The sequence below is a fragment of the Neopelma chrysocephalum genome, unplaced genomic scaffold (assembly GCF_003984885.1).
Source record: "Neopelma chrysocephalum unplaced genomic scaffold, ASM398488v2 Primary Assembly neopelma1_75, whole genome shotgun sequence".
Lineage (NCBI taxonomy): Eukaryota > Metazoa > Chordata > Aves > Passeriformes > Pipridae > Neopelma > Neopelma chrysocephalum.
The window spans coordinates 13,838,030-13,863,450 of NW_020897736.1; the positions used below are offsets into that span (position 1 = coordinate 13,838,030).

A 25,421-nucleotide genomic window follows, 5' to 3' on the forward strand; every position below is an offset into this window, starting at 1 on the left:
GAATATTATAACTGTAACATTTTCATGTTGTGCTGCTGTAAATTTGGAACCTGGCTCTGATTTTTGCTTTGCCAGTAGAACAAAATCTCCCCTTCTGCCTGGGTTTCCTTGCCTTGATTGAGGAGCAGCACTGAGCTTTTGATGAATTGTGTTTGCTCCTTGCTCTGGTCTAAAGAAAAGCACAGAAACCGATTTTTCATCACACTTCAGATTTTTCTGGCCTTGCTCTGTTGCTGCATTGACCAAGGTGAGACCAGCACTGAGGGGATAGTGAACATTCCAGGTTCAGCATTCCCCCAAGGATTCGTTCCCAGTGTTATTTACCCATTTCTAGGATACAGAAAAGGGTTGAGTACTTAAAAATCAGGGCAGGGGGATGCAGTGCAAGGAAGGGGTTCCTCTCTCCAAATGATCTCCTTCAACTGCCTCCTGGTTTTAACGCTCAGAGGCAAAGGAAGGAATATTGAACTCTGAATTTTTTGGTTTCACAAGCAGAGCAGAGCAGGACATTGATGCAGGATCCCAAATTTCCACGGTGGTTTAAGGAAGGACTGAAGCAAAGCCCCGGAGGGGGGATTAAAGCAAAGCAAACAAACAATGAGCGAGTCTTTTATTGCAGATCAGACATTGCAGCAAATATTACAGCTTCACTTCAAAACAAACCTCGCAACTAATGAGGTGATAGCCGTGCATATTAATAAACACAACTGCAGTCGTAGCCATCACACCCACATCAAACATAAACATGAGATTAACACCTCCACCACTTCTTTGGAAGATGTGAGAATGTCCCAATGATAAGTGTGCTCTTTTCCCCAGAGGATGAGAAGTAGAAATGGAAGGGTAATGAGAAATTAACTTAGATTTTAAAACAGAATTAGCAATTAAACAAGTCTCATCATGTACAAAGTCAAAGTTTGTATAAAGACAAACCGAAATCTGTTAAGTTCAAGAATAAGTATAGACCATGTGCATTTTATCTGCTGTGTTTTCCTCTGTTCACACCTTCTTATTAAAGAAAATGTATGAAATAAATGTTACCCACTTGTGTTTAATTGTACTGATCTGGATTTGTGTGCCTGGCTGTTTGGGCACTGGGAGTGTGTATATATGTACATAAAAATACATATATTTATATATATTGCACAGTTGGAGCACCTTGGCTTCCGATTAGATTTTATAATAACTTAGGACTAGCTTTTAAATTTGTGTTAATTTTTTAGCTGTTTTCTGGTTTGTAGTCTGTGAGGTGGGTTGAGCAGAGCTGAGGGTCTGGGGATCTCTTGGACTGTTGGTTGGTTTGTGGCAAAAGGAGGTTTGTGCATCACTCCTTTTATCCCAGGATGTTAAAAAAAATGGGATATGCCAATCCTCTTTGTCCTGGCATAATCTACTGGAGCTGGGGAGTGCTGGGTAGGAGGGACAGACGTTGGTGCTGAGTGGGCAGTGGGTGTTCTCATCTTCTCACCAGTAGCTGTTGTTTGCTGAGGATTTCACCAGAGGTGTCCAGAGCACCATTTTTGATTCTCCCTCTCCTCCTTTGTTTATCTCTGTGAGAAATAATCAGCATTAGGGCCACATTTGATGAAGCACAACCACAAATCCAGGGGTGTATATTGGAATATATGAACCTGGGCTAGTGGAAGGTGTCCCTGCCCATGACGGGGGGGACAAAATGAGCTTTAAGGTCCCTTCCAACCCAAACCATTCCAGGATTCTGTTATTCTATACATATATTTATGCCTGTATGTATAGCTAAACACATACATGGCCACTCATGGACCACTTAAGGCTTATTTAAAAAAAAATCATCCTGGCCTCCACAAAACCGTGCTGCTGTCTTCCTTGAACTTGGCACGTTGAGGTTTCCTATTTTTAAAAGACAGGAAAAGTCAAGAGACAGCTTTTAAACAATCTCAGGGTTTGGGTTTTTTTTCCCCCCACACAATCACGGATCTGTTTGCTTTTCAATAACACAAATGAATGAAATGTTTGGTGTTGAAAAAGCTGAACCTCTGGCAGTTCTGTTTACTGGTGAGTAAGAGCTTGGAGGTCCCTTTTATTTGCAGAGAGGTGAAACTACTTAGGCAGATCCATCACGAGGAGAACTTGTTCATCCTCTATAATGATGCTTCATAGAAATAATTTGTATTAAGCAAGCCCTGGTAATGGGAGCATAATGACCCCTTTTGGCTCTTGTTTAAATTCTTTCACTTCTGAACACTAATATTAATCACAAGCAGATGGTGCAGAACATTATTTATGCACATTTGTTTCCCCAACCCCAAAAAATATTTAACCCATTAACTGAAGTGGTTTATGAAACCAAAGGCTAATTTGCTGATTAGGTGATTTTTTTTTTTTCCTCCTCACTTTCAGTATGAGGTATTTTGTCACTTCCTTTTCTTTTTGAGGAAACCATTGGGATTCGTAGCAAATATTTGCTTAAATTTAATTTCTGCTGGAAGGACAGATTGGATTTGCTCTCACAGAGCTTGTTTGGCTGTTTTTCTCTATATGGTCCCTGGACTCTGGAGTCTTCCTGTCCTTGAGGGGCCCATCTTTTTTTTTGGGGGGGGGGGTTTCTTTTCTTTTGAGCTTTGTTTGTGAAAGGATTTCAGGCTCAAGCAAGGCTTAATGAATGACAGGTGTTTATTCAATTATATCAGCTTCCTGTCACATCCCGTGCAGTAGCAGGGGAGGGGAAATGGGGTCTTCAGATCCCATGAGGGATCCTGGTGGGAACTGGGCAGTGCTGGTAGCACAGGGACAAATGTGCTGTGCTGGTTTCCTCTGGTGGGTTGTGTCAGGAGAACAAGAATTTCTGGGCTGGACTTGGAGAACATTGAATTACAGAATCCCAGATTGGTTTGGGTTGGAAGAGACCTGGAAGTTCATCTCCTTCCATCCCCTGCCATGGGCAGAGACACCTTCCACTAGCCCAAGTTGCTCCAACCTGGCCTTGGACACTTCCAGGGATCCAGGGGCTGCCACAGCTTCTCTGAGCAGCCTGTGCCAGGGCCTCCCCACCCTCCCAGCCAAGAATTCCTTCCCAATCTCCCATCTATCCCTGCCCTCTGGCAGTGGGAAGCCATTCCCTGTGTCTTGTCACTCCAGGCTGTTGTCCATTTGGTTATTAATTATTTTTGTTACTATTTTTGTTACAATTAAGGTCATACTGTGGTATAACCTTGCTGTTCCTTGTGTCTGTCCTGTAAACAGCTGGATTTGTGGGGTGGAATGTCGGGATTTCTGTGTGTGCAGCAGCACCTGCTGCTCAGTCCATCCCGGCTCCGCACGATCCCGGGGCCGAGGTGGCTCCGTTGGCTCCATATTTTTAGAAAGAAGGTTAAACAGGATTACTGTGCAACTTGATGTTCTACTCAGGATTCAGGGTAGAGCTGCTGATGTGCTCGGCACGTCTGCTTAGATTTAGCAAAGTCACTCAGCACCAGAGGGGGTAAAACTCCATCAAAAATGCAGCACATGGATTGAATTCCTAAAGCTGGAGAGCAGGATACATGAACTGAGGGTTTGGATGCTGTTACATGATGGAGACTGATTTTTTTGGGGAGGCTTTTAGGGAGAAATTAGAGAATGTTCCCCCTCACTTAAAACGGTACAGATCCACTTAAGGTATGTAAGGTACTTTTTAAAACTGGATTTTTAGCTCAAATATAAAAAAAGCATTTAATCAGCTTCTTAATTGAGGTTATACATTTCTGCATTACGGAGACAAATTAAACAGGCTACTGTGCTACCAGAAAACAGCTGCTAAACCAAGGCAAACTTAATGATAAACAAAATTAGGTGCTTTTCTAGTTGGGTTTCATCCATCTGCACCCAACGAGTGCTCACTTTTAAAGAAGGCACAGATACCAGCTATTGCTTTTAATCCATTTTGACAGAAGAAAGCAGTGATTAGGCAAAGCCACTGTGCTCTAATCTTCCCAAGTTTAAGCCAGGCCATAACGTGCACATTCTGCTTCCCAACTGGCATCCCTGGAACAGGGAAGATGCTCAGTGTTTCCTGCACTAAAGCCAGGCTGGATGTTGAGCAGATTATTCCCATGTTGATTTTACAGTTTGAAACAGAAATGTACCAACTTCTTTTGGCATCAGAGGGGCTCAGCATGAAGATCTTCACACTGGCAGTCTGGTTTTATGATGGATATTGATGGTTTATCTGCTGGAACAGGGTTAGTTCATCCTTTTAAGGCTTTGCTGGCAGTTTACCCCTTTAAAAGCCCTGAAACCCTGAGGTTGGAGCCTTTTCATGCCACAAAAGCCACAGAGGTGGAAGCCAGAAGCTTTGGGGTGTGCCCAGAGCAGAGGTGTGGGATTAATCCCTGTCTAAATGTTATCCCTGTGGAATTTCATCTTCTTTTTTCAGGCTGATTTTCCATTTTGTCTAAAATCCCTGTGAATTTTAGGTGCTGCCCTTCAGTGCTCTTGTCACCTCTTCCCCATTGGTGTCACCTGCAGATTTAATAACATGGATTATTAGTGTTGTATAATGTCATCTGTGTAATATCATATCATATCATCTACGTAGAGATGATGTATAATTTATATATTTCTATAGATGATATAAATATAATATATATGTATACATATATGTATGTATATTTATATATATGTATGTATATTTATTTATATTTATATATGTGTATATGTGTATATTTATATATATAATATGTATATCACATACATATAATATATGTATTTATATAGATGATGTATTTATATATATATATAAAATATCATCTGTGCTGCTGACTTAGAGACCATTGGTTCCTTTTAAAATACATAAATGCTGCTGACTTAGAAACTAGAGGTTGCATTTGAAATACATATTTTTAATATTTCCTGTTAAAATCCATCATGCCAACATTCATAATTCTCTCTTGTGTATTTGGGGTTGTTCTGTGCAGGGTCAGGACAGGAGTTTGGACTTGGATGATCCTTGTGGGTGCCTTCAGACCAAGGAGATGTAATTCTAGGATATATCCTAGGATATAAAATTCTAGGATGATTTTCTAGATAAATGATATGTATATTATCTAGGACAACACAGATAATGCAGTTTTGTTCCCCCCCCCAGATGTGAAGCCCTCCAATATGTTGGTGAACACCCGGGGCCAGGTGAAGCTCTGTGACTTCGGGGTCAGCACACAGGTAATTCCCCCTTTGGATCTCTCCCTTCCCAGTCCCCAAATCACCTGGCTCCAGACAGGCAGCCCCCACCAGCTCCTCTCTGCTGGGACAGCCCTATTCATTTGGAATCTCTGGGCGACTTTTCCTTCATCTCAATATGATTGTTCATTGTTTAATGACAGTAAAAACTGCTGATATTGTAATTACTACTTACGAATGGCAAACTTCATTGATATGCAGCTTTGATCTGAAAGCTTTTTGGCCAGACAAAAGGGAGGGCAGAGCGAGGGCCGTGTCTGGGGAGCCCGACTGGCCCACAATAAAAATTAATATTGGGCCTAACAATGGCGGTGGGCTTTTACAATGTGCAGCACAAATTTTAATTAATTTCCATTTTGGGCCTCCCTGGAGAACTTCTCCGCTAGTGACCCATGAGCTTGCTGGGATGTTGATTTGAATTTCAGCACCTTTCCTCTCAGCCAAACACAGGGACCAAAGAGAAGGTCAGCCTTGTATTATGGGTTGTCAGGGGCTGTTGTCCCTCCAGCGTATTTAGTGCTCGTTGCATTCAAGTGATGAATTGTGGCTTTATTCACATCTTGAGCCAGCTGACTGAAAAATGAGTGTGCTCAATCCTACTTCAAATTGACTTTTTATATCAGACTAGTTTGGGGTACTAAAGCCATAAGCATCCTGTTTAACAGAATTGTTTAAGGTTATCTGCCATAAACTGTAATGCAGTGCTTGTTTAAATTGGAATCCTCATTCCCAACCCAAGCGAGATTTAATCATTTTTAATGCCTTGGCAGATAAATTTGTTCCCTTTTTACATAATTTTTCGTTGATTTATAGGAATGATGATTGTAGGTTAAATGAGGAATAATTGCCCATTTTATTTCCACATTATCTTTATATTGTTCTAACAGCCTGTTTTGTCTGATAGCTGGTGAATTCTATAGCCAAGACGTATGTTGGAACAAATGCTTACATGGCGGTAAGTGGATTTATGCAGGAATAACATTTAAATGGAAGTATTTGTTCTCTGGGTAAGGCAGGATATCTCCCAAATCAATCCTCCAACTCCATCTCTCCCCATCCCCGTGTCTCCATTTCGTGTGACAACTCCATCCTTTCCTGGTAAGGGAAGATTAATATTGGAGAAGGGTTTCTTTTCCGTGGATTTTTAGCTGCTTTTATTGCCTTGGAACAAGTGGGAACAAAGAAAAGAGCCAGTTGGACGTTCAGAAAACAGCTTTCCACTCAGAGCTCGTGGCTCTTTACAGATCCCAAGCTATCCACGTTTTGGGAATGCTGCTCCAAGCCTGGAGTTCAGCAAAACATTTAAACCTGTGCAGAGGTCTGGGTACCTGAACACCCTTTGAGGGGAATTTCCCATGGGAATGTGAAGCCTAAAAACATTAGGACTAATAATATCAGGGCATTAAATTGCATATTGTGGAATGTTCAGACCACACAGAGCGAGTCATCAGTATTTTCACTTTTTATTCTAAATTTTGGTCGTAGTCCTTGTTAAGGATTGAGACCACTTTTGTTTTATTTCTGTACATGGAAGCAGAAATTCCCACCATTTTTAGATCTCAGGAGGGCATTGCTAAAGGTACATCATTTGGGGGAAGGCAGAGGGTGAAAGATCTGGTTTTAAACTTGCCAGCTGGTCTGTGGTTCTCACATCAGGGAGATTAACACAGGGACAAGGACCAGCGTGAAAGGAAACCACACAAATTAGTGTGGATTTTCAGATCAATTTGATTAATTTTAATTCCCCATTTAAGATGTGAAAACTTCATTGCTTCAGTTTAAGTTGTCTTATTTTTAGCCATTGAAATTCCTTGAGCAAAACCACTAATATCATAATATTAGTGATGGAAAAAATCAGTGTTCTGCTTGTTTAAAAAAAAATTATAAACAGTGCAAAGTGGTTGGTGCTTGTGTTTATCAAACCTTCAGGAAAGAGGAGAGAGAAATCCGTGACCTTTAATCGCTTTCAGGTATTTTTTCTGACTTTCTTGTAAGAAGAAAGCAGCACCAGGTGCCCATTTATTTGCTAAGTGCTTTTCTACTCAAGTTATACTCATTATGTGCCTTCTGAAACACTCATGTCACCATCCTAGAAAGACTTGGGCTGTCCTGTGTCATCAGAAAAATGGTTTAAAAAAGAAAAGGTATAAAAAAAGAACAGGAATATAACGATTCAAACAAAGAAACAGCTTCAAATTAATCAACTTTTCCAACTCAGCTGTTACTTTAGGCTGGTCTTAAGCAGGTCTGAGAATTAAATTATATTATGCTTTTAGTGTACAAACCAAGATTACAGTTCTCTTTCCCAGGTGTACATTAAATAAATTGCTTTTTTTGCCTTCTTGTTTATGGGTGAATGTGATGCATTCGGCTATTAATTGGAAGTTAAAGCTAAAATGTATTTGATCTGATTTGCTGTGGTTTTGCTTCTTGATTGAGTCATTTGGTGTCATCAGATTTCTAGTCAAGTCCTCCAAAAATAATGAAGGTCATCAGCTTTGGTTCACCTACTTGGCAGACTGTCAGTGAATTTGAAACTGTTAAAAAAGATGAGGTTTGGTTTGAAATAACCAGGGCAAAAAAACCAACAACTTCTTGATTGAGAAATTAAAATTTCCAACCAAAATATGTTTTCTGTAAAATCATTTTGTCACCACTTTATATAGAAAAAAAAGCTTGGATGAAAAAAGAACCAGTTTTTAAGAGAAAATCCTTTGAGCTGTGTATCCTTAGACTGATCCCTGCATTGCACCCTTTACTTTATGCATGTTATTCCTATTTTCCTCTTCTTTTCCATACTCCTAAATTCATGAGACTGTACTTCTTGTTTAAATGTGCCCCTGATTTGCTTGCCCTTCTCATCTGTGAATCCATAATTCCTCCAGAGAAGCTGCTGTTTAAAACTCGAGCTGTTACAAAGGAAGAATAAACAATTTAATGTTCCTCAGTGTGAATTTTAAATCTGATTTGGTGGCTCAGGAAAGGTCTAAAAATATTCAGTGGGTGGCCTAACTTAGTCCATACCGTGTCATAAAAGCAGATATGTCTGTCTCTGTACATTTTTTGGCTACAAAACCGTATCTTTATGAGGATATTTATCAGTACAAAAAGATGCTTAAAAATCTAATTCCTACGTGATGCCCGGTTTAAACATTTCTAAGCTGTGCTGACCCGGGCTAATTTTACTTAAAGAACTTTAAAAAAATAAGATTTTTTTTTTTTTATTTTTGGTCACTTTTAAATGGCATTTGGTTAAAAGGATGTTGTTGCACCGTGGGCAGCACTGTGGTTTTTACTTAACGTTCACGCCGCGATAAAAGCTCTTGACCTGGGATTAGCAGCTCGGAGTAAACATCCAAACCCACATTGGACTGGCACTAATTTGGGAGGTTTGTTTTCTAAAAAAAGGCCTCTGGATTATTAAAGACTAAAAATACAGGCAGTGCTTTGTAGGTGGTTGGGTTAGACAGGTGCATTAACAGCACAGTGGGGAGAGAAGTCTCCCGGAGCCTTTTATTGTTCCATTTCATGCTGTACTTGACCTTGGAAATGCTTAAATTGTAGCTTTCAAGTAAAAACCAGCAGTTATATTTTACAGCATTCTATTTCATGAGGCATTAAACCTGCTGTTAAGAGTTTGGAGCCGGGTCTTTTGTTTGTTTTTTTTTTCCTACAGGTCAAAAACGAAATTAAGAAGTGTATAAAATAACATTGCCCACGTGTGACTTCTTTGGGCTTCAACAACTTGGCTTCTTAAACCAAAGAAGTTTCAAAAGTAGTTACTTCCCCAAGCCCTTGACTCCACACGAGGAGGGTTTTCCTTGCTGTGGTGCCTGGGCTTGGGGATGGACGGACAAACCGTGGGATTCTCTCAGCTTGACCTTGCATTCCTTGGCTTTTTTTTCCTTGGATGAAACAGCCCAAACACAAATGCCAAGGCTGCACTTCGCAAGGTGCAGAGCAATGCACAAATACAGTTTTTCCTGAAGAGTGGATTTGCTCTCTGGGGAGTTTTTGGTAGTTTTTGGTGCCCCTCCACACGAGGGGCAGCTCCGATCTCTGCTCTCTGGGAGCAGGGACGGGACACAGGGAGTGGCTGGAGCTGTGTCAGGGCAGGGTCAGGTTGGATCTCAGGACAAGGTTCTTCCCCCAGAGGGTGGTTGGCACTGCCCAGGCTCCCCAGGGCAGTGCTCATCTCCCCTGGAGCTCAAGGAATGTTTGGACAACGCTCTCAGGGACAAGGGTGGGATGTCCTGTTGGACTCCATGATCCTCGTTGGTCCCTTCCAACTCAGGATATTCCATGATTCTGTGATTTTTTTTTTTTTCCCAATGAATTTGCTTGCCCTGGACTGGATTTTGTGCAATGTTATGTTTGTTTGCAAGGCTTAAGAAGATGTTTCCCTCCATCTCTTTGCAGCCTGAGCGGATTTCGGGGGAACAGTACGGAATTCACTCGGATGTTTGGAGCCTGGGCATTTCCTTCATGGAGGTAGGAAAAGATCTCATTGTCCCTTGCATGTCTTAAGAATCACATTAACCCTAACATTCAAATATTTTGATGTAATCTTTGCCAGTGCTTTGTATATTTATATGCCCTTAACTCTCGCTGAATTTGGGCTGTATTTAGAATGGGTTTGTTCTTTTGAGCTCTTAAACCCTCCAATAAAACTCAAAAAAAAAAAGAGCAGGAAGTAGGGCCTGATGCATAGATGTCTCTGCATCCTCTCAGCACCTCAGGGACTGAAAATGATGCTATTTCTGTGTTGCATCTTCACAGGCCAGGCCAGAGTGGGTGATTATTCGGGTTAAAGCGGCGTTTTGCAGATTGGAATTTGGAGCTGGTTAATGGCCTTGCAAAACCTTGGCAGAAATATTTGCAGGATGGTTGGAGCCTCTACCCTGTGTGATTAAATAAAGTGTTCAGATTTAAGTGTCCACCAGGGCTTTTAGAAAGATTTCTCACAAGCAGAGCTTCCAGCAGGAGCAAAAAAAAAAAATCTATGAAAATGAAGCCATTCAAAGGGAGTGTGGCTGTAAATTGTGCTGTTTGGGGGTTGGAAAGAGATGATATTTAAGGTTCCTTCCAATCCAAAGCAGTCTGGGATTCTCAGTGCAGCCATCCAGGAGCAGCCACGCTTGGTGCAGGTTTGAGCAGAGCAAGTTTTGATTCAGGAAAAAGGTGTTTTTTTCCAACTTAAGGTGTCTTAAAACATAAATTTTTATAAAAACAGATTATTGTTGGTAGGAGAGATAATGTAGAGTGTGTAACTTGAGGAGAGGCCTGTGCTATGATCGTGTCTTGACCAGTAAAATCAGATCTGGTGTAAGCTGGGCTGGGAGAAGGAACTGGTAGCTCTGGTCTGGTGGTGACAGAAGGTCATGTAGCTCCTCCATCCTGGCTTTGACTGGCCACAAACCAGCTGGAAACCCTTGGAGCCTTGGGCAACAAGCCCTCAGAAGAGTTTTTCAGCTCAAGGGCAGTCCCATGAAGGAAATTCCCCCTGCTTGAAGCAATTGTTTCATCCTTTAAGAACATTCCTTCAAACCATGGGTGACTTGCACCATTTTTCTTGCACAGCCTGACAAAGGCATATATGATTAAGCAGAAAATATGAGTGCCCTTCCCTTCTCTTCTGGAATAATACAATATAATTGTCATTAAGGTGAAGCTGAATATACCTTTAGGTGAAGTGCAATTGATTTTTTTAACAGGAGATGAGGTAGAAGTTAAATAAGATTAAGATTTCACATTTTGTAGCCCAAAAATTAACTATTGCTGTGTTTTCAAGCAGTAAATTCCTTGGCAAACCCCTTTTAACCAAAATGAAGGTGGTTAATGCTGAATCATTGCATTTAGGTGTAGTAAATCTTTCTCAGGGTCTGACTGGAGCCAACTCTGAGTTGCAGCAATGACACACTTTAACATGTCACAGGGGAGACAGGTCTCTTCATTTGTTTTACTGCAGATTTTAATGGTTTGTGATGCTGGAGAGCCCTCACTCATGGTTTTGGGAGAGAGACAGAATGTAGTCACTCACTCTGTAAATTAATTTAGCCAAAAAAAGGGCTAAAATTGTATTACATGAAGGCCTAAGTGTACAACATGAAGACTTGATTGAGGTGTCCTTCCTCATTTGGGGGGATATAAATATAGGACTTTATATATAAGCATTTCCTAGTTCCTTTGCTGAATAAAAGAATGTATTTTGATGTGCAGCAGCAATTCAGTGATCTACCATGTAGACCAAGTTGTCTGGAGTTCAGTTCAGGGTTATTAGCAGATAACCTGGCTGGGGATCGATTCCGTTTGCAGGACGGATTTTGCCATCATTAGGAAAACCCCTTTCATTTGCATTTGCTCTCCTGTTTTACACCTTCTCAACTTCTATTTCCCTCTCCCTTTCCATAAATGTCTTCTGGATCAGATGTCCAGGAACCAATCTGGGCCTGTTAATTGGTGTGTCATCTGCTCCTCCGAGCCCTCTCCCGGCACGGTCGCTGCTGTCTGCAAGTGCTTTGAGTGATGTGTTAAATGATGAAAGCAAGGACAGAGGCTCAGAAAAATGTCTTCACAAAGGTGAAGAAGGTGCTCAAAGAGCCACCCAAGGTCACTGTCATTAAAGTAACACTGTATTGACAGGGGGATTGGCAGTGGAGCCACCCAGGCTGGCGTTGATGGAGCTGTTAAAAAGGGAAGCCGGTGTTTGCTGGGGGATTTAAAGTCATCTCCACTTAGGAGGGTGATACTCAACCCCTACAACTTGGTGTTAGCACAGTGGTAGCATGTTAATGTAAAAGAAATGGCTTGTGGGATCAAGTTAGCCCAGATTACTCGTGCTGGAGTGTGAGCATATAAAATCTTCTCATTTTCTTTAATATTCTTCTGAGCCTTTAAAGCGTCTCGAATTTCTTTGCTGCAAAGCTTTGTGTAATGGGAAATGCAGCTGTTGTTGAGAAGGTTAAGAAAACTGCCCCAAAAAACTTGTTAGGAGAGTGTAGAAAGTATTAAATGTGAGCCCTGCCTAAGCTTTGGGAGATGGGGAACATTCACGTTCCCTTTGAAGAGGTGTCTGAGGGTGCTCAGTCTTCCCTTTATAAATAAAAAAATAAAGTAAAATTAAATTAAAATAAAATAAAATAGAAGAAGAAATGCTGCTAGCTTTACTATTATTATTGTCATTATATAATATATGAAATATATATAATATCATATATATGATATGATAATACATACAATATTATTATTATCTTTATTATCACTGCTTCCTCTTTTTGAGTTTGCATTTCTTCCCTCAGGATTTTTCTGAAGTGCATGAAACTTAGCACAGGCTCTGTAAAGCTGTTTAGAAGTGTTTCCCCACAAATAGTTTCTGTGTTTCCAGGAGGTTTTTCGATGTTTTTATTTAAGTGCTCTCGGCTTGACAAAGCAAGTTCAATTTAAACCAATGCCACTGCTGTCACTACACTGAACACTGTGTCAGCATTTTCATTTATAAAAGCTGTTTTTCAAGGGTTTATAACTCAGTCATAAACCACAGCTAGGCTGCCTGGGCTCAGGCTGAGTGTGTGTGTGTGTCCATAGCCCATTCCCTCTCTCCAAGAGCCGTGTCCTGCACGGGAGGATAAATTAAATTGCCCCATATTTCTTGTTCCTCTCCACTCTTGACTCTGATCCTGCCTTGCGTGGCTGCTCTCCACAAGTGAACTTTAAAACATCCAGGGGAGGATAAAATACACCTGGTTGGTTTTAATACCAGTATCAAGGCCAGGTTGGACTGGGCATGGGGCAACCTGGGCTGGTGGGAAATGTCCCTGCCCGTGGCAGGGGGTGGATGAGTTGAGCTTTAAGGTCCCTGCCAACCCAAACCATTCTGGAATTCTTTTCAATTTATCCACAGACAGAACTGATGTTATATTGAAATGCAGGAGGTGAAAGCAATTTGCCTATGCCCCAAAACTAAGTAAGTTTTGGAAGTAGAGTATGAGCTCACCTTCATGGCTGATGGTGCCTTTTTGCTCCTCCTTTTGTGTCACATCCTGGGCTCTACTTCCCACTCTCCTCTGCTGGGAAAAACAGCTGCTTCCCTGTGTTTCAGCCTCCTTTGAAAGTTAAATTTACTCGCAGAGGTTCTCACTGTTCTCTCCTTCAGGGACAAGGAGTTTGTGCATCAGTTTTAACATCAGTTCATTATTAGTTCTTAAAACTCCCAAAATGAGAATTTAAAATCTTTGGTTACCAGGGCTCTTGTTAGCTGTATACTTGCAAGAGCTTTCAAGGGTTATTAGAAATATTTTAAGCAGCCATAAGACAGATTTTCAGCATTCCCACACACAGGAACACCAGGATTTATCCCCCAGACATCGTTATTTCAGACACACACATCTTCTGAGGGTGGTTAACCCTGATTGCACCCACTGTCAGTGCTGTGGAGTCTCAGACTCTTCATCCCACTTGGATTGGGAGCACAGAGGGAGCTGGAGAGTCACAGAATCACAGAATATGCTGAGCTGGAGGGGGCCCACAAGGACCATTGAGTCCAACAAAGGCAAGGAGGAGCAAGATATTTGAAGAGGGTGCTCCAGGAGAAGAAGCTCTGCTTGAAGATGATTCTCTAAAAGCACTTCAATCTTTAAGATGTTTAACTGCATAAAACTGGTGTCAAGACTTGTGTATCATCTGGTCAAGGAGGGGAGGCTTCAGATCTGTTTCCAAGGAGTCTAAAATACGTGATCAGTGGGATATCATCGGCTTGGAAGTGATAATGGTTCAAGGTCAAGACTGTGAGCTGATCTGAGGGAGGTTGTGCAGAGCACAGTTTGTCTTCTGCAGGATTTCACTCCTCTGTGGATGTTATGGTTGGTCTTTCCTCAGTTTTACACCCTTAACTAAAGAATAGGTGTAGTTGTTGCTTAGGGACAGTGTAGTGGTGGAACCAGCTGTGTTATGTTCATGGTTGGACTTGATGCTCTCACAGGTCTTTTCCAACATAAAGAATTCTGTGATAGAGGGTGGAGGGGAGAACCTGAAAGCCAGAGCTTGGTGCCCTTCGTGTGCTGGGCATGAGCTGGTTTATTTTGCTGGTTTAAACTGGAGAGACTGGGCAAGGCCTTGCCAAGGTGGAGCTGCTGGTGCTGGTAGAGCCAGTGGGAACAGCTCATGGCAGAAGGCAGAAGGCCTTTTTTTTTGGTTTCATGAAGTTTGGCTGAGAGCAGAGTCATGCCTTGAGCTGCCTTGGGCCGTGGATCATCACACAGGTGGGACTGCAAATACTGCACGTTTCCTTTAGGATTAAGAAAAGCAAGGATATATAAAAAGTGCCTTTTTTTTTTTTTGCAATGAGCCTCACCTTGTTGCTGTCAGGTTTTGAGGACTGTAATGATGTGATGTTTGTGACTTGGTGACTTCTTGGCTGCTTTGCTCAGCCCCGTAACGTGATTTGCTCTACAACTTAAATCCTTCTTGAGGGACATTTACGTGGTTTCAGCCATTCTGTACAGAACTGTGCACTTCAGAAACTCATTCTTGGGAGAAAGCTGGCCTATATTTTTATTATTATGGCCTATATTTTTATCATTTTTTCCCCCTTGAGCTCTTTGGGGTGGTTTGTCCAAGCAGTGCCCGTTGGCTCCCATTCCCCCTCTCCACCTCCAGCCACCGGTGGGACGAGGAGACAACGTCCAGCCACCCCACAAACGTGGTGGTGGTGGAGTTAGAAGCAAAGGGCCCAGTGCCTGAGGGTTGGGTCATGAATTAATAATTGCTGTGTGGTGGGGAAGTTGCCTCACAGAGCGCTATCAATCACTCAGTGACCAGAACTTCCAGTAATTAGTGTATTTTATGGGCCTTTGCTTCAGTGACTCGGAAGCACATATGCTCCACTCCCAGCTAAACTTAGCCAGAGTAATATTCCAGGATGATTTATCCGCTTGCTGCTCTGGGATGTAACCCTATATTAGGTGAAGATTGTGAACTAAGCTGCAATAAAGTGGAAGTTTAGGTACAGTTTGTGTGGGTTGAGACCTCCATGGATCATGTTGCCCAGCAATTGCTCTTAGGCCGCTGTGGGCAGCCAAATAAATAATCCAGTTCTCTGCCTGGGCAGCTGAAGGGACAATTAAAGGAACACATCAGCTGTGGTGTGTTTGGAATATGTATTATATATAGGATTATAGGGTTGAGCAATGTGTCTAATAGATGGCATAATACATCACATAGATAATATTTATATTTATATGAGGGTGGGGAGGCCCTGGCACAGGTTGCCCAGAGAAGCTGTGGCTGCCCCATCCCTGGAAATGTCCAAGGCCAGGTTGGATGAACTTGGAGCAACCTGGGCTAGTGGAAGGTGTCCCTGCCCGTGGCAGGATGGATTAGAAGACCTTTAAAAGGCCCCTTCCAATCCGAACCATTCCAGGATTCTGGGATTCTATGTAATGCAGATTATCGTTCCCTATTCTCACACTGTGTAATATCACTGCTTCTACTTTTAAAAAGTCAGAAATATAGGAAGTTGCCAGTCAAATCTGCCTTTTCCCATTATTTAAGTGCCTTGTGGTGGCAGGTGAACCCTCGTGCCAGCAGAGATAGAGAGCAGCTAAAGTTAAGCTGCATTTCCACCAGCACAACCAAATTTCATGTGTTTTTTTTTTCCCCTTGAAATACTGAATTTAAATCCAGCGAACAAACAAGCAGGGAGCCTCTCCTCTCTCGAACAAGCGATCAAATTAATCTTTATGGCCCATTTGTGGAAATTTTGCACCTGACAATTTCCACAAATGGCCCTGAAAAGCCCATGTCCCACCTTTGTCCCTCTGGAAAAGGCTCTGCTATTCTCAGCCTCACCTTTGAAGCTGCAGCAGTAAAAGCCTTGCTAATATTGAGGATTTGTGGCGAGGCAGAAATGTGCAATTTAATCATGATTGTCTGCAGCCTGTAGTTTGCAGTGCACTTGCTATAGCTCATATTTAAAAGAAGGCAAAGTGAAACTAATTATCTTTAATTAAGGCGAATTAGGCTTTGATTTTTAATATATTTTTCGCAGAGAGAGAGCAAAAGAGAGAGAGAGAGAGAGAGAGATCTCCAACTCATCTGCTCCAGCCAAGGAATGTCCCAAAGGTTATTAGGGCATATTTCTGGTGGGCCTGGTGGTGTCAGTAATAACCTTCCTCCTCGTGGTCCTCACCACCAACAAAAATGTCACTTCATCAGTCTCCCCTTCCCGGCTCCTGCCCCTCCGCAGGGGTCGCAGATTCCACAAGTTATCAGCTAATGGCCTTATACATTAAAAATTGAAGCTTTCCCCACTCCCAGGCCTTGCAAGGCTTTGTTCTTTAAGCCCCAGACACTTTGGAGTGCAGCTGCAAACTATAGGCAGAAGATTAAATTAATTTGTAACTCTTTTTTTTTTTTTTTTCCTGGCCTGCATTACTAAATCCTGCACATTTAATTGAAACCCTACTTCAAGATGCTTTGTGTTCCTGCTCCTCTTTGTTGGCAGTTTAACCTCAGAAGCACTTTAACGCTGGTAAATTGCTGTTATATCCTTTTGGATTCTTTTTTTTTTCTTTTTTTTTTTTTTAACTGTGCAATAAGAGGACGGGGAAAATTGATATTAGAAGGCAAGAAAAAAATCTTCTGGTAGTTTTTGAGGTATTTAATATTTATTAAGGTCCATACCCTGCAGAGTTTCAGGTGATTTTTAAGCCCGTCTATCTAGGAACGTAGAAATTGGTCTTGGAATGAAATTTCACCCAGGGAATTTTATGTTATCCAGTAGTTAAGTCTGATTTTTAAAGTTTCCCCGTGTCTGGATGTTCCGAAGTGGCGGCTGCTTTTCCACAGAACGAGGGTTTAACTGCAGTGCACCATCTAAATGCAAAATCCTTGGATGGAAATTTAATTGTGTAAAAATGTGCACGAGGTAATTAAGAACAAATTTTCGAACATTTCAGCCCATAAAAGCCCCTCCTTCAGCTCCATCACCGGCGATATTGGAAGTGCTTATTTTCAATTTGCAGTTATGCCGAGAAACATGGAATGTGTCTAAATTAAGAATAAAAGCATCCCGGGCTTTCCAGTGGAACTGTAAATTAAAAAACAACTTGCACAACATCCACAATCATCTAAGTGGGAAACTTTATTGCCTGAGTGTCCTAAAAATATGGTTTGAACTTCCTTCCCTCAGACACTTTGCAAACAGGATGCGGAGCGAGTTGTTGTAATTTTATTCACAATATACAGCAGGCAAGGAGGATCTCTGTATTTCCCTTTCCATTTCCAAAATGGTAAATTACATTAGTTCAACAAGTCATTTTAATTTTGTGTTCACTTTTCTGCACAGTAAATGTACTTGAGAACAGGTTTTAGTTGTTTTCCAGCTCTGCTTATGGGAGCTCATTCCAGAGGCTTTATGGTTCTTTTTGCTTTCCTCCTGGTTTTTTTTAATAAACACGTAATAGTTTAGTATTTTGATTTTTTTTAAAATTTGATAGTTTGATAAAAATCAACATCCAAGCTGTTATTTCATAATCTGGGATTATTTCTTAGTTTGTCAAGTACTGGTTTAAAATCTGATGATCCATCCATCCATCCTCTGTCCAAGTCTGGCAGAAGGTTCTTTCTCAGGATGCTGACTGAGCACCAGGAGTGTTTTAAGTGCTCTCATGAGCTACTTCTATGTTTAAGAAAGTAATTCCTTTAAAAAACACACACAGTGCCAAAAAACCTCCTCCATGTAACTGCTCCAAAGCAAAATGGGATGGGAAAGTGTTATTCTGGATGTTTCTTGCTGATTAATCTCATTCTCATTCCTGTTTCCACACCATCCTACCCTTCCAATTCCCTGGGCCGTTTGAAAATTATGGTTTTTACAAGTCTTGTGTAGTAGGAATGAAACCATAGAATCATTTGAGTTGGAAAAGACCTCCAAGATCACCCAGTCCAACCATCTGGGAGGAATCTATAGGGAAGTGGGAACCAGCTCCTTGAAGTTCAACCATTCCCTTCTCTCCAGAGTGCCATAAAATGCTGAGCAGTTCCCAAACCCAACTAGTGTGAGTGGAAATATTGTATTTTTGTGATGTTACCTTAAAAAAAAAGGCAAGTCTTGGAGTGTCATCATGTAAATGCAGAGCAGAGAAGTGTGTTACTTTGGAAGTTTATGTTTTTTCTGTCCTACACTGGACTTGTGCCTCCTATGGTTGTATGACTTGCTTGGACACGTGACAGGGTTTGAAAATCCCTTTAGTGAAGCTCTAATCTGTTTGTTTTGGGGGATTTTTTTTTTCTTTAACTATGACACTATTTATAAATCTGAGTCTACATACAGAGGTCATTGGTTGGCTGAATTTAAACCATCTTGCTTAGTAAATTTAATTAAGAAAATACAGTGCAACTCATAAGCAAATGAGTTTTTTCCTAGTTTTAAACCAAACCACCCTCTCGAGTGCTGATTGCCTCGCTCGACCCCTGGTGATACAGAAACAGGCAAAATTAAAAAGGACATTAAAGCTTCATTAAATCTGAAACACATTTAGTACAGTGACATATCTGCAGGCTATTTCAGGGAAGATTACAGACTCTTTGCTAAGTTTCTCAATTTATAATACCTTGACAATCTTGCAGGGAGGAAACAAGTGTGAGGAGATGAATCGAGTGCTCGTTCAGGGGATGCAGAACTGGCTCCTCAGCCCAGGAGCAGCTTCACAGAGAAAAGTGTTTCCTTTAAACAACCCCCAAAAACTTGCTGCTGGTGCATTTTGGATCCTTCCAAGCTCATTTATACACCCTGTACTTCAGTCTGGCAGGAAACTCCTCTTTCCCCAGTTATTCTGCTGCCTTTGGAGCCCCTGCTCCAAAGGTGTGGTGTGGCCAGGGAAAGGGATCGTGGGTGGGAATGGGAATGCTTAGTTTGAAGTCACCTTTGAGGTTGTTTTTGTGCTTTAATAACATCTGCAGGATGATGCTGTGTGCATACAACCATCATTATCCTCTTGGTTTGCAGTAGGATAACTGTTACATTCCCTCACTGTTCTTGAGCCAGTAGTTCTTGGATAAATCAGGTCTTATTCTACTTCTGTGTATGGAAAAATGCTGGGCATTTATAGTTTTCTTTCTAGGCATCTATAGGCTATTGCAGCAGCAGGGCTTTTTGGGACCTCAAACAGCTGCTTGGAACATAAGGATGGTCCTCCCAAAAGAAGAGAAGATGATAAAGGGTTTTAGTTTTAGTGTCTCCTGGTTTATAAGACCGAGTGTAACAGAAAATTTAGGGTCTCTGCTTAACTATTAGTAGGATTTTTCAGAGCCTGCCATAAGAGTGACCAGAGTGACTTTTCTGAGATGAGAATGATCATAGAATTCCAGAATGGTTTGGGCTGGAAGGGACCTTCAAGATCATCTTGTTCTGCCATGGACAGGGACACCTTCCACTAGCCCACGTTGCTCCAAGCCCCATCCAACCTGGCCTTGGACAATTCCAGGGATCCAGGGGCAGCCACAGCTTCTCTGGGCAACCTGGGCCAGGGCCTCCCCACCCTCACAGGGAAGAATTCCTTCCCAATATCCCATCTAACCCTGCCCTCTGGCAGTGGGAAGCCATTCCCTGTGTTCTGTCCCTCCATCCCTTGTCCCCAGTCCCTCTCCAGCTCTCCTGGAGCCCCTTTAGGCCCTGGAAGGGGCTCTCAGCTCTCCCTGGAGCCCTCCCTTCTCCAGGTGAACCCCCCCCAGCTCTCCCAGCCTGGCTCCAGAGCAGAGGGGCTCCAGCCCTTGGAGCATCTCCATGGTCTCCTCTGGACAAATACATTGAATTCAATATTGCAAAAGCTTTGTTTAAGAGTAGTTCCCAAATAAATTGTCTCATCAGGGCTGGGCACAGCTGGGGCCAGGTCACCCTGGCACTGAGGGGCTCAGGGATCACTGGCACTGCAGGGATGGGGAGCAACTTTTGCCCAGCACTGACCGGTGACGTGGCCTTTGGACACAATGGCTCAGACCTTTGGTGTCGCTGGGTCTGATGGGAGTAAAACTTGTTTGTCCCACTGGGAGATCAGTGATGGCAGTGCTTCCATAACCTTTGTGGGAGACCTCCCTCTAAAGGCTGGAGAGGGAAGGAATCATGAAGGTTAAGTGGGCGTGGAGAAGCTCAGGGCTCCTCTGGAGACTGTTGAGAGAGGTGGGGGCATCCAGACGGTCAGAACAGAGCTGCTCTGAGTGCCCTGTATCACCTCAGGCTGTGCCAGGGGAGGTTTAGGTTGGATATTGGGGGAAATTTCTTCCTGGAAAGGACTGTCCAGCCCTGGCACAGCTGCCCAGGGCAGTGGTGGAGTCCCCATCCCTGGGGGGATTTAAAAGCCCTGTGGATGTGGCACTTGGGAACATGGATTAATGGTGGCCTTGGCAGTGCTGGAGGAATGATAGGACTTGAAGGCTTAGAAGGCTTTTCTACCCTAAATGATTCTATGATTCTAACCCTGAAAAACCTTGTCCTTCCCTGAATAGCAGCCAAAATAACTTCAACGACTTACATTTTGCTGAGATTGTGTCCAAGTTTCAGATATGGGAGACCATTCTCAAATGGGAGAACCTGTCTAGTACAAAGAATTTATCTTGGAATATTTATAAGCTGTGGCCAGTAGAATATTCTTTACACAATATAAGCAAGAATGTTGGGTTTGGGACTACTCTGTAAAGCACTGATTGACTTCTACAACAGCAGGGGCAAGAACAGCAGTTGATACCGTGGGCGATCAAAAGGAGACGTGAAGGAAAGACGAGGTGTCTCCTTGCGGGTGCCGTGGTCTCTCTACAGATCCCACCCTGGGTTTGACACCAAGAGGGCCACAAAGCTGGGCTCTGTAACCCAGATTTTACCCTGAGCCAGTTAAGGGAGGACTCTCGAGTTGGTGCTGCTTCACAATCCCTGCTCCCTGCAGATCAGCAGCAGCAAAGGTCGGCGGCGTCGACCTCGCTGGCGAGGCTGAACTGGTTTCATTTCCAGTCCTGGGGAACTTGGGCATCAAACAGAGTCACTGAGTGGTGACAAAAGGGCTGGGGAAGCTCAGAAACCCCTGGGTGGAGCGAGGGGTGACTGTGGTGAACAATCCATTCTAAATACAGCTCTTTGTGTGCCTGCACAATCCCTTCCCCTGCCATCTCCCAGTTCATACAATGGGAAGAGTTGAGTACTTTTTTTTTCCCTCTCTTTAAGGAAATGTGCCCTCCATGCAAATCTCTATAACTAGACAAATATTATTTCCTTTCCCAGCTTGCTCTTGGGAGGTTTCCATATCCTCAGGTAAGATTGTTCATTACTGCTGTTTGCCACTGTGACATTCATTCCTATGTATGAAGGTGCAGAGAGCAATTGTGAACATTTGAGCCACATACAAATAAATCTGTCCTGTTAAATTGAAAAGTGGTATCTGGAAGGAGTCATTTAGAAGTCTCTATTGATTTTTTTTTTCCCCTCCCTCTTCTCCAAACTCTACATTTTCTTTCCCTGGAGACAATGAAAATTATGATGATGTTAATGATGGTTTTGTTGTGGGGTTAAAAAATAATCCGGTATGTACAACAACACCTTTATTTAAGCAGAAAGGTGTCTCTGCTCCTCTTTTTTATAATGTAATTTTTAATTCCAATTCTGAGTGGTGGCACAATGTTCTAAAATCTTCTCAGAAATGTAATGTGAATGGGACACCTAAGGGAGCTCTGGATATTCCATTTTAAGAGGACTTATATTAGTATTTTATTTAGATACTGGCGTTTTTCTGACTTTCCACCTGAAGTTGGTGGTTAAACTCTTCCCATCTCCGGTGGCAAAGGTTGGGCTGATGCTGAGCCCTGAACCACCACGGAATATTTTACTTTGTCTGCTTGAAAAACCATGAAACTCTGAACAAAACAACCACTCCAGAACTAGGTTTGACGATTACTTTAAATTCTTGAGATGGATGTTAGAATTCACAGTAACAAACTGCTCAGCAGCTCCTCAAATTATTCTTTCCTGGGAGAGAGGGGGAGAAAAAGTGAAGTGTCCAGGGACTAAAATGAATTATTTGGATGTGGTTTTGATGTTTTCATATGTTTTATGAAGACTGTTTTCTGCATCTTGGTCTGTACAGATCCCAGTGCCTGGAGGCAATGTCTGATTTAAAGGTGGTGTTGGTCTGTGCTCTTTAAGCATCTATTAACTTGCTATTATTATGCAAATAACTGTTGTAATACACATACTAATTTATGCATGGTTAGATTATGCAGATGCCTCACAAACATGGTTATTGAATAATAGGCTGGGACTCATTCTCTCTCCCATTTTTATAAGCTGTTTTAAGCCAATTCTCCTGACACTTTTTTTTAGGGACTTGGGAAGGTTTTGCATGTGTGGAAATACTCTGATTTTTCACTTCCTCATCTCCCCTGGAAAATGTTGACTGCCATGATTAATAGAACATCCTTTGCATATTTTATCTCTATTTTAAATGTACCTTTGAAGAGAGGATTGAAAGAGAAGCTCTTGTGTTGCAGAGTCCTCCCCACGTTGGGGAACTCATGAGGGGCTCGACATTCGTGTATTTTATGACCTTAAATCAGAGTGATGGGGGGCAGAATTTCAAATAACCCTCATGGAAGTGTCAGAGGGTGGGGAGGGAAGTTGGAGCCTGGACATTCTGTATGATTTGGGCAAAAAAATTCCTTCCTGAACTGGGAGCAAACACACGATTGCAAGTTTAAGATGCTTTTTTTTGCTGTTCTAATTAAAAAACGGAGCGGGTTTGTAAAAGAATATTTGGCAAGTCAGTAGCCCATGAAATTGTGTATATTTTTTTAATGTAAAACAGTTGAGGAGGTGAAACTTGAAAATGTGGCTATTAAGCTTTTCGAGCAACTGCTTTTTCGGGAGGATTTTTATGTGAGGAATGTGAATTTTAGGCATGTGCTTACTAAGGTGGACACGAGAACCCTTAGGAACCTTCTTTGATTAGGGGGATAAATAACAGGGATTTTTTTCACGTCCAAATATCTATTTATTTCCCTAGTAAGGGCCTGATTCTGCAGTCAGTTCCCCCTCACTTATTCAAGGAATGAAGTTAATCAAGGAATGAAGTTGATCATATGTGCATTTCCAAATTTATCCCTAAATGAGTTGGAAGTTGCTTCCCTCTGAAAATGGGAAGTGTGGCCACGTGCATGAGAACACCTGAAATTTCCTGCAGCTGCAGCTGCAAAAAAATATGTGGGTTTTTTTTTTTCCTTTTTTCTCAGTTTTTAAGACACAGACAAATGGTTGTGTGTAAATTCAGTTCAAATGAATAAGATTTATAGGGGGAATCATTGCAGTGTGGAAATTCAGGATCCTGCAATATGCCAGGAAGACTAAAGGGGGATTGTTTTATTTTCTGGCCTTTAGTTGAATATTTTAATGATAGAAGTAAAGTATTTTCATGGTAGAACTTCCCACTTCTCATTTTCCACATCTTCTATAAGTATTTCTCTTATGAGTGTTTATTTTGGTGATGCTTATTTGCCACACAGTCATGTAATCTTCACAATTAAGTTTATTTTGAAAGCATTTAAGTGTGCAAACAACTATTCCTGTCAGTAAAGTTGCTTATGGATGTGTTTAGAGTTAATATCTAATTATTAACTCTAATTATCAATTTTTTTTGGTCTCAATACACAGCATATAATCCCCATAATCAATGTTTAACTGCGATCTGAGCAAGGAAATAACAGACAGTGATGATCAGAACAGACTTTTCCACCCTAAAAACTTTGCACAGGAAATTCTAATCCTTAAAATATAGAAAATATCTAATTTTTATTGTGGTTTTCCTTGTTCTGTTGGTGGTTTTCCTGGCATGGTCATCATGTAAAGCTCCCTTTTGGAGGTGTTTTTTTGCTCATAGGATTTTCTGTAGGTACAAACTTCAGTGTTTAAGGGCATATTCACCCCTTGATTTGTTTGATTAACTATTAAAAGTAATAGGAATGGTGCCTGTGCTCACACACACACACAGAAATACTCTTGAATAAAGTTATTTTTGATATAAACATTAAAAAAAAAAAAAGAAAACCCAGTTGCTGGTCCATAGTCCATCAAGCTTTTTAGGGATCTAAAGGTGGAGAAACTAAGTTTGAATTTCTTTTAAAAGTTTAACCTTAATTTATATGATTTTGGTTTTACACCAAGAACTGAAAATTAAAAAAAACCAACAAAACAACACCAAAAGGTGTCACATGATATATTTAATTAAATTTGAGGTTGGAACCCCAAAGATCTGAACGGTTTGGTAGCTTCAAATTCCATGTCTTGGATAAAAGCAGGATGGGGGCAATGACTTGTTTAATGATAATGCAATTTAGGAGGGATGAAAAGCATTGCCCAGTAAATATTCTTGGCTTGTTGTCCAACTTTATACAAAACAGGACGTTAAAAGGAGCCACATTCATTAGGGAAATATTCCAGAGGAACAGGCAGCTCTGAGCTGCCGAGGATTTAATCAGCTGGAGGGTGACACCACTGTATTTAAGAGACTTTTGCATTTGGAGAAATACAATTCCAGGCTTGGCTTCATATATGGGATAAAAATGACCTGAAGTTTTTTGTTGGTTTTTTTTTTGTTGTTTTTAAAAGAAATAGCACCAAAGTAAAAATCTGTTCCCGATTCCACCCCGTCCCAACCCACTGCTCCCCTTCCTATCCCATTCCACCCTCTCCCATCCCTCTGCTCCTCCTTTTCCATCCCACTGCTCCCTTTTCCCATTTTGCTGCTCCACTTTCCCATTCCACTTCTCCCCTTCCCATCCTATTCCACCCCTTCCCATCCCAGTGCTCCCCTTCCCATCCCACTGTTTCCCTTTCCCATTTTGCTGCTCCCCATTTCCCATCCCACTGCTCCCCGTTTCCTACTGCTCCCCTTTCCCATTCCACCCTTTCCCATCCCTCTGCTCCCCCTTTCTGTCCCTTTTCCCATCCCAGTGCTCCCCCTTTCCCACTGCTCTCCTTTCCCATTCCACCCTTTTCCCATCCCTCTGCTCCCTTTTTCCATTCCCGTTTCTCCCTTTCCCATCCCACTGCTCCCCCTTTTTGTCCCCCTTCCCATTTCACTGCTCCGCTTTCCAATCCCACTGCTCCCCTTCCCATCCCATTCCACCCTTTCCCATCCCACTGCTCCCCCCTTTCCCATTGCTTCCCTTTCCCATTCCACCCTTTTCCATCC

General features: G+C 42.0%; 1 protein-coding gene across 3 annotated transcripts in view; it reads left to right on the top strand.

The window, feature by feature from the left end:
• The window catches only part of MAP2K5 (mitogen-activated protein kinase kinase 5), a 128,155-nt gene that overhangs the window by 58,522 nt on the left and 44,212 nt on the right, over positions 1-25,421 (top strand). For 2 of the 3 annotated variants that reach the window (XM_027688438.1, XM_027688440.1), the window contains 4 exons: positions 5,105-5,178; positions 6,101-6,151; positions 9,616-9,687; positions 21,464-21,493. In XM_027688438.1, the coding sequence (XP_027544239.1) occupies positions 5,105-5,178; positions 6,101-6,151; positions 9,616-9,687; positions 21,464-21,493 (227 nt within the window). The remainder of the gene's footprint in view (positions 1-5,104; positions 5,179-6,100; positions 6,152-9,615; positions 9,688-21,463; positions 21,494-25,421) is intronic. The other variant, XM_027688439.1, reaches the window with a different exon arrangement.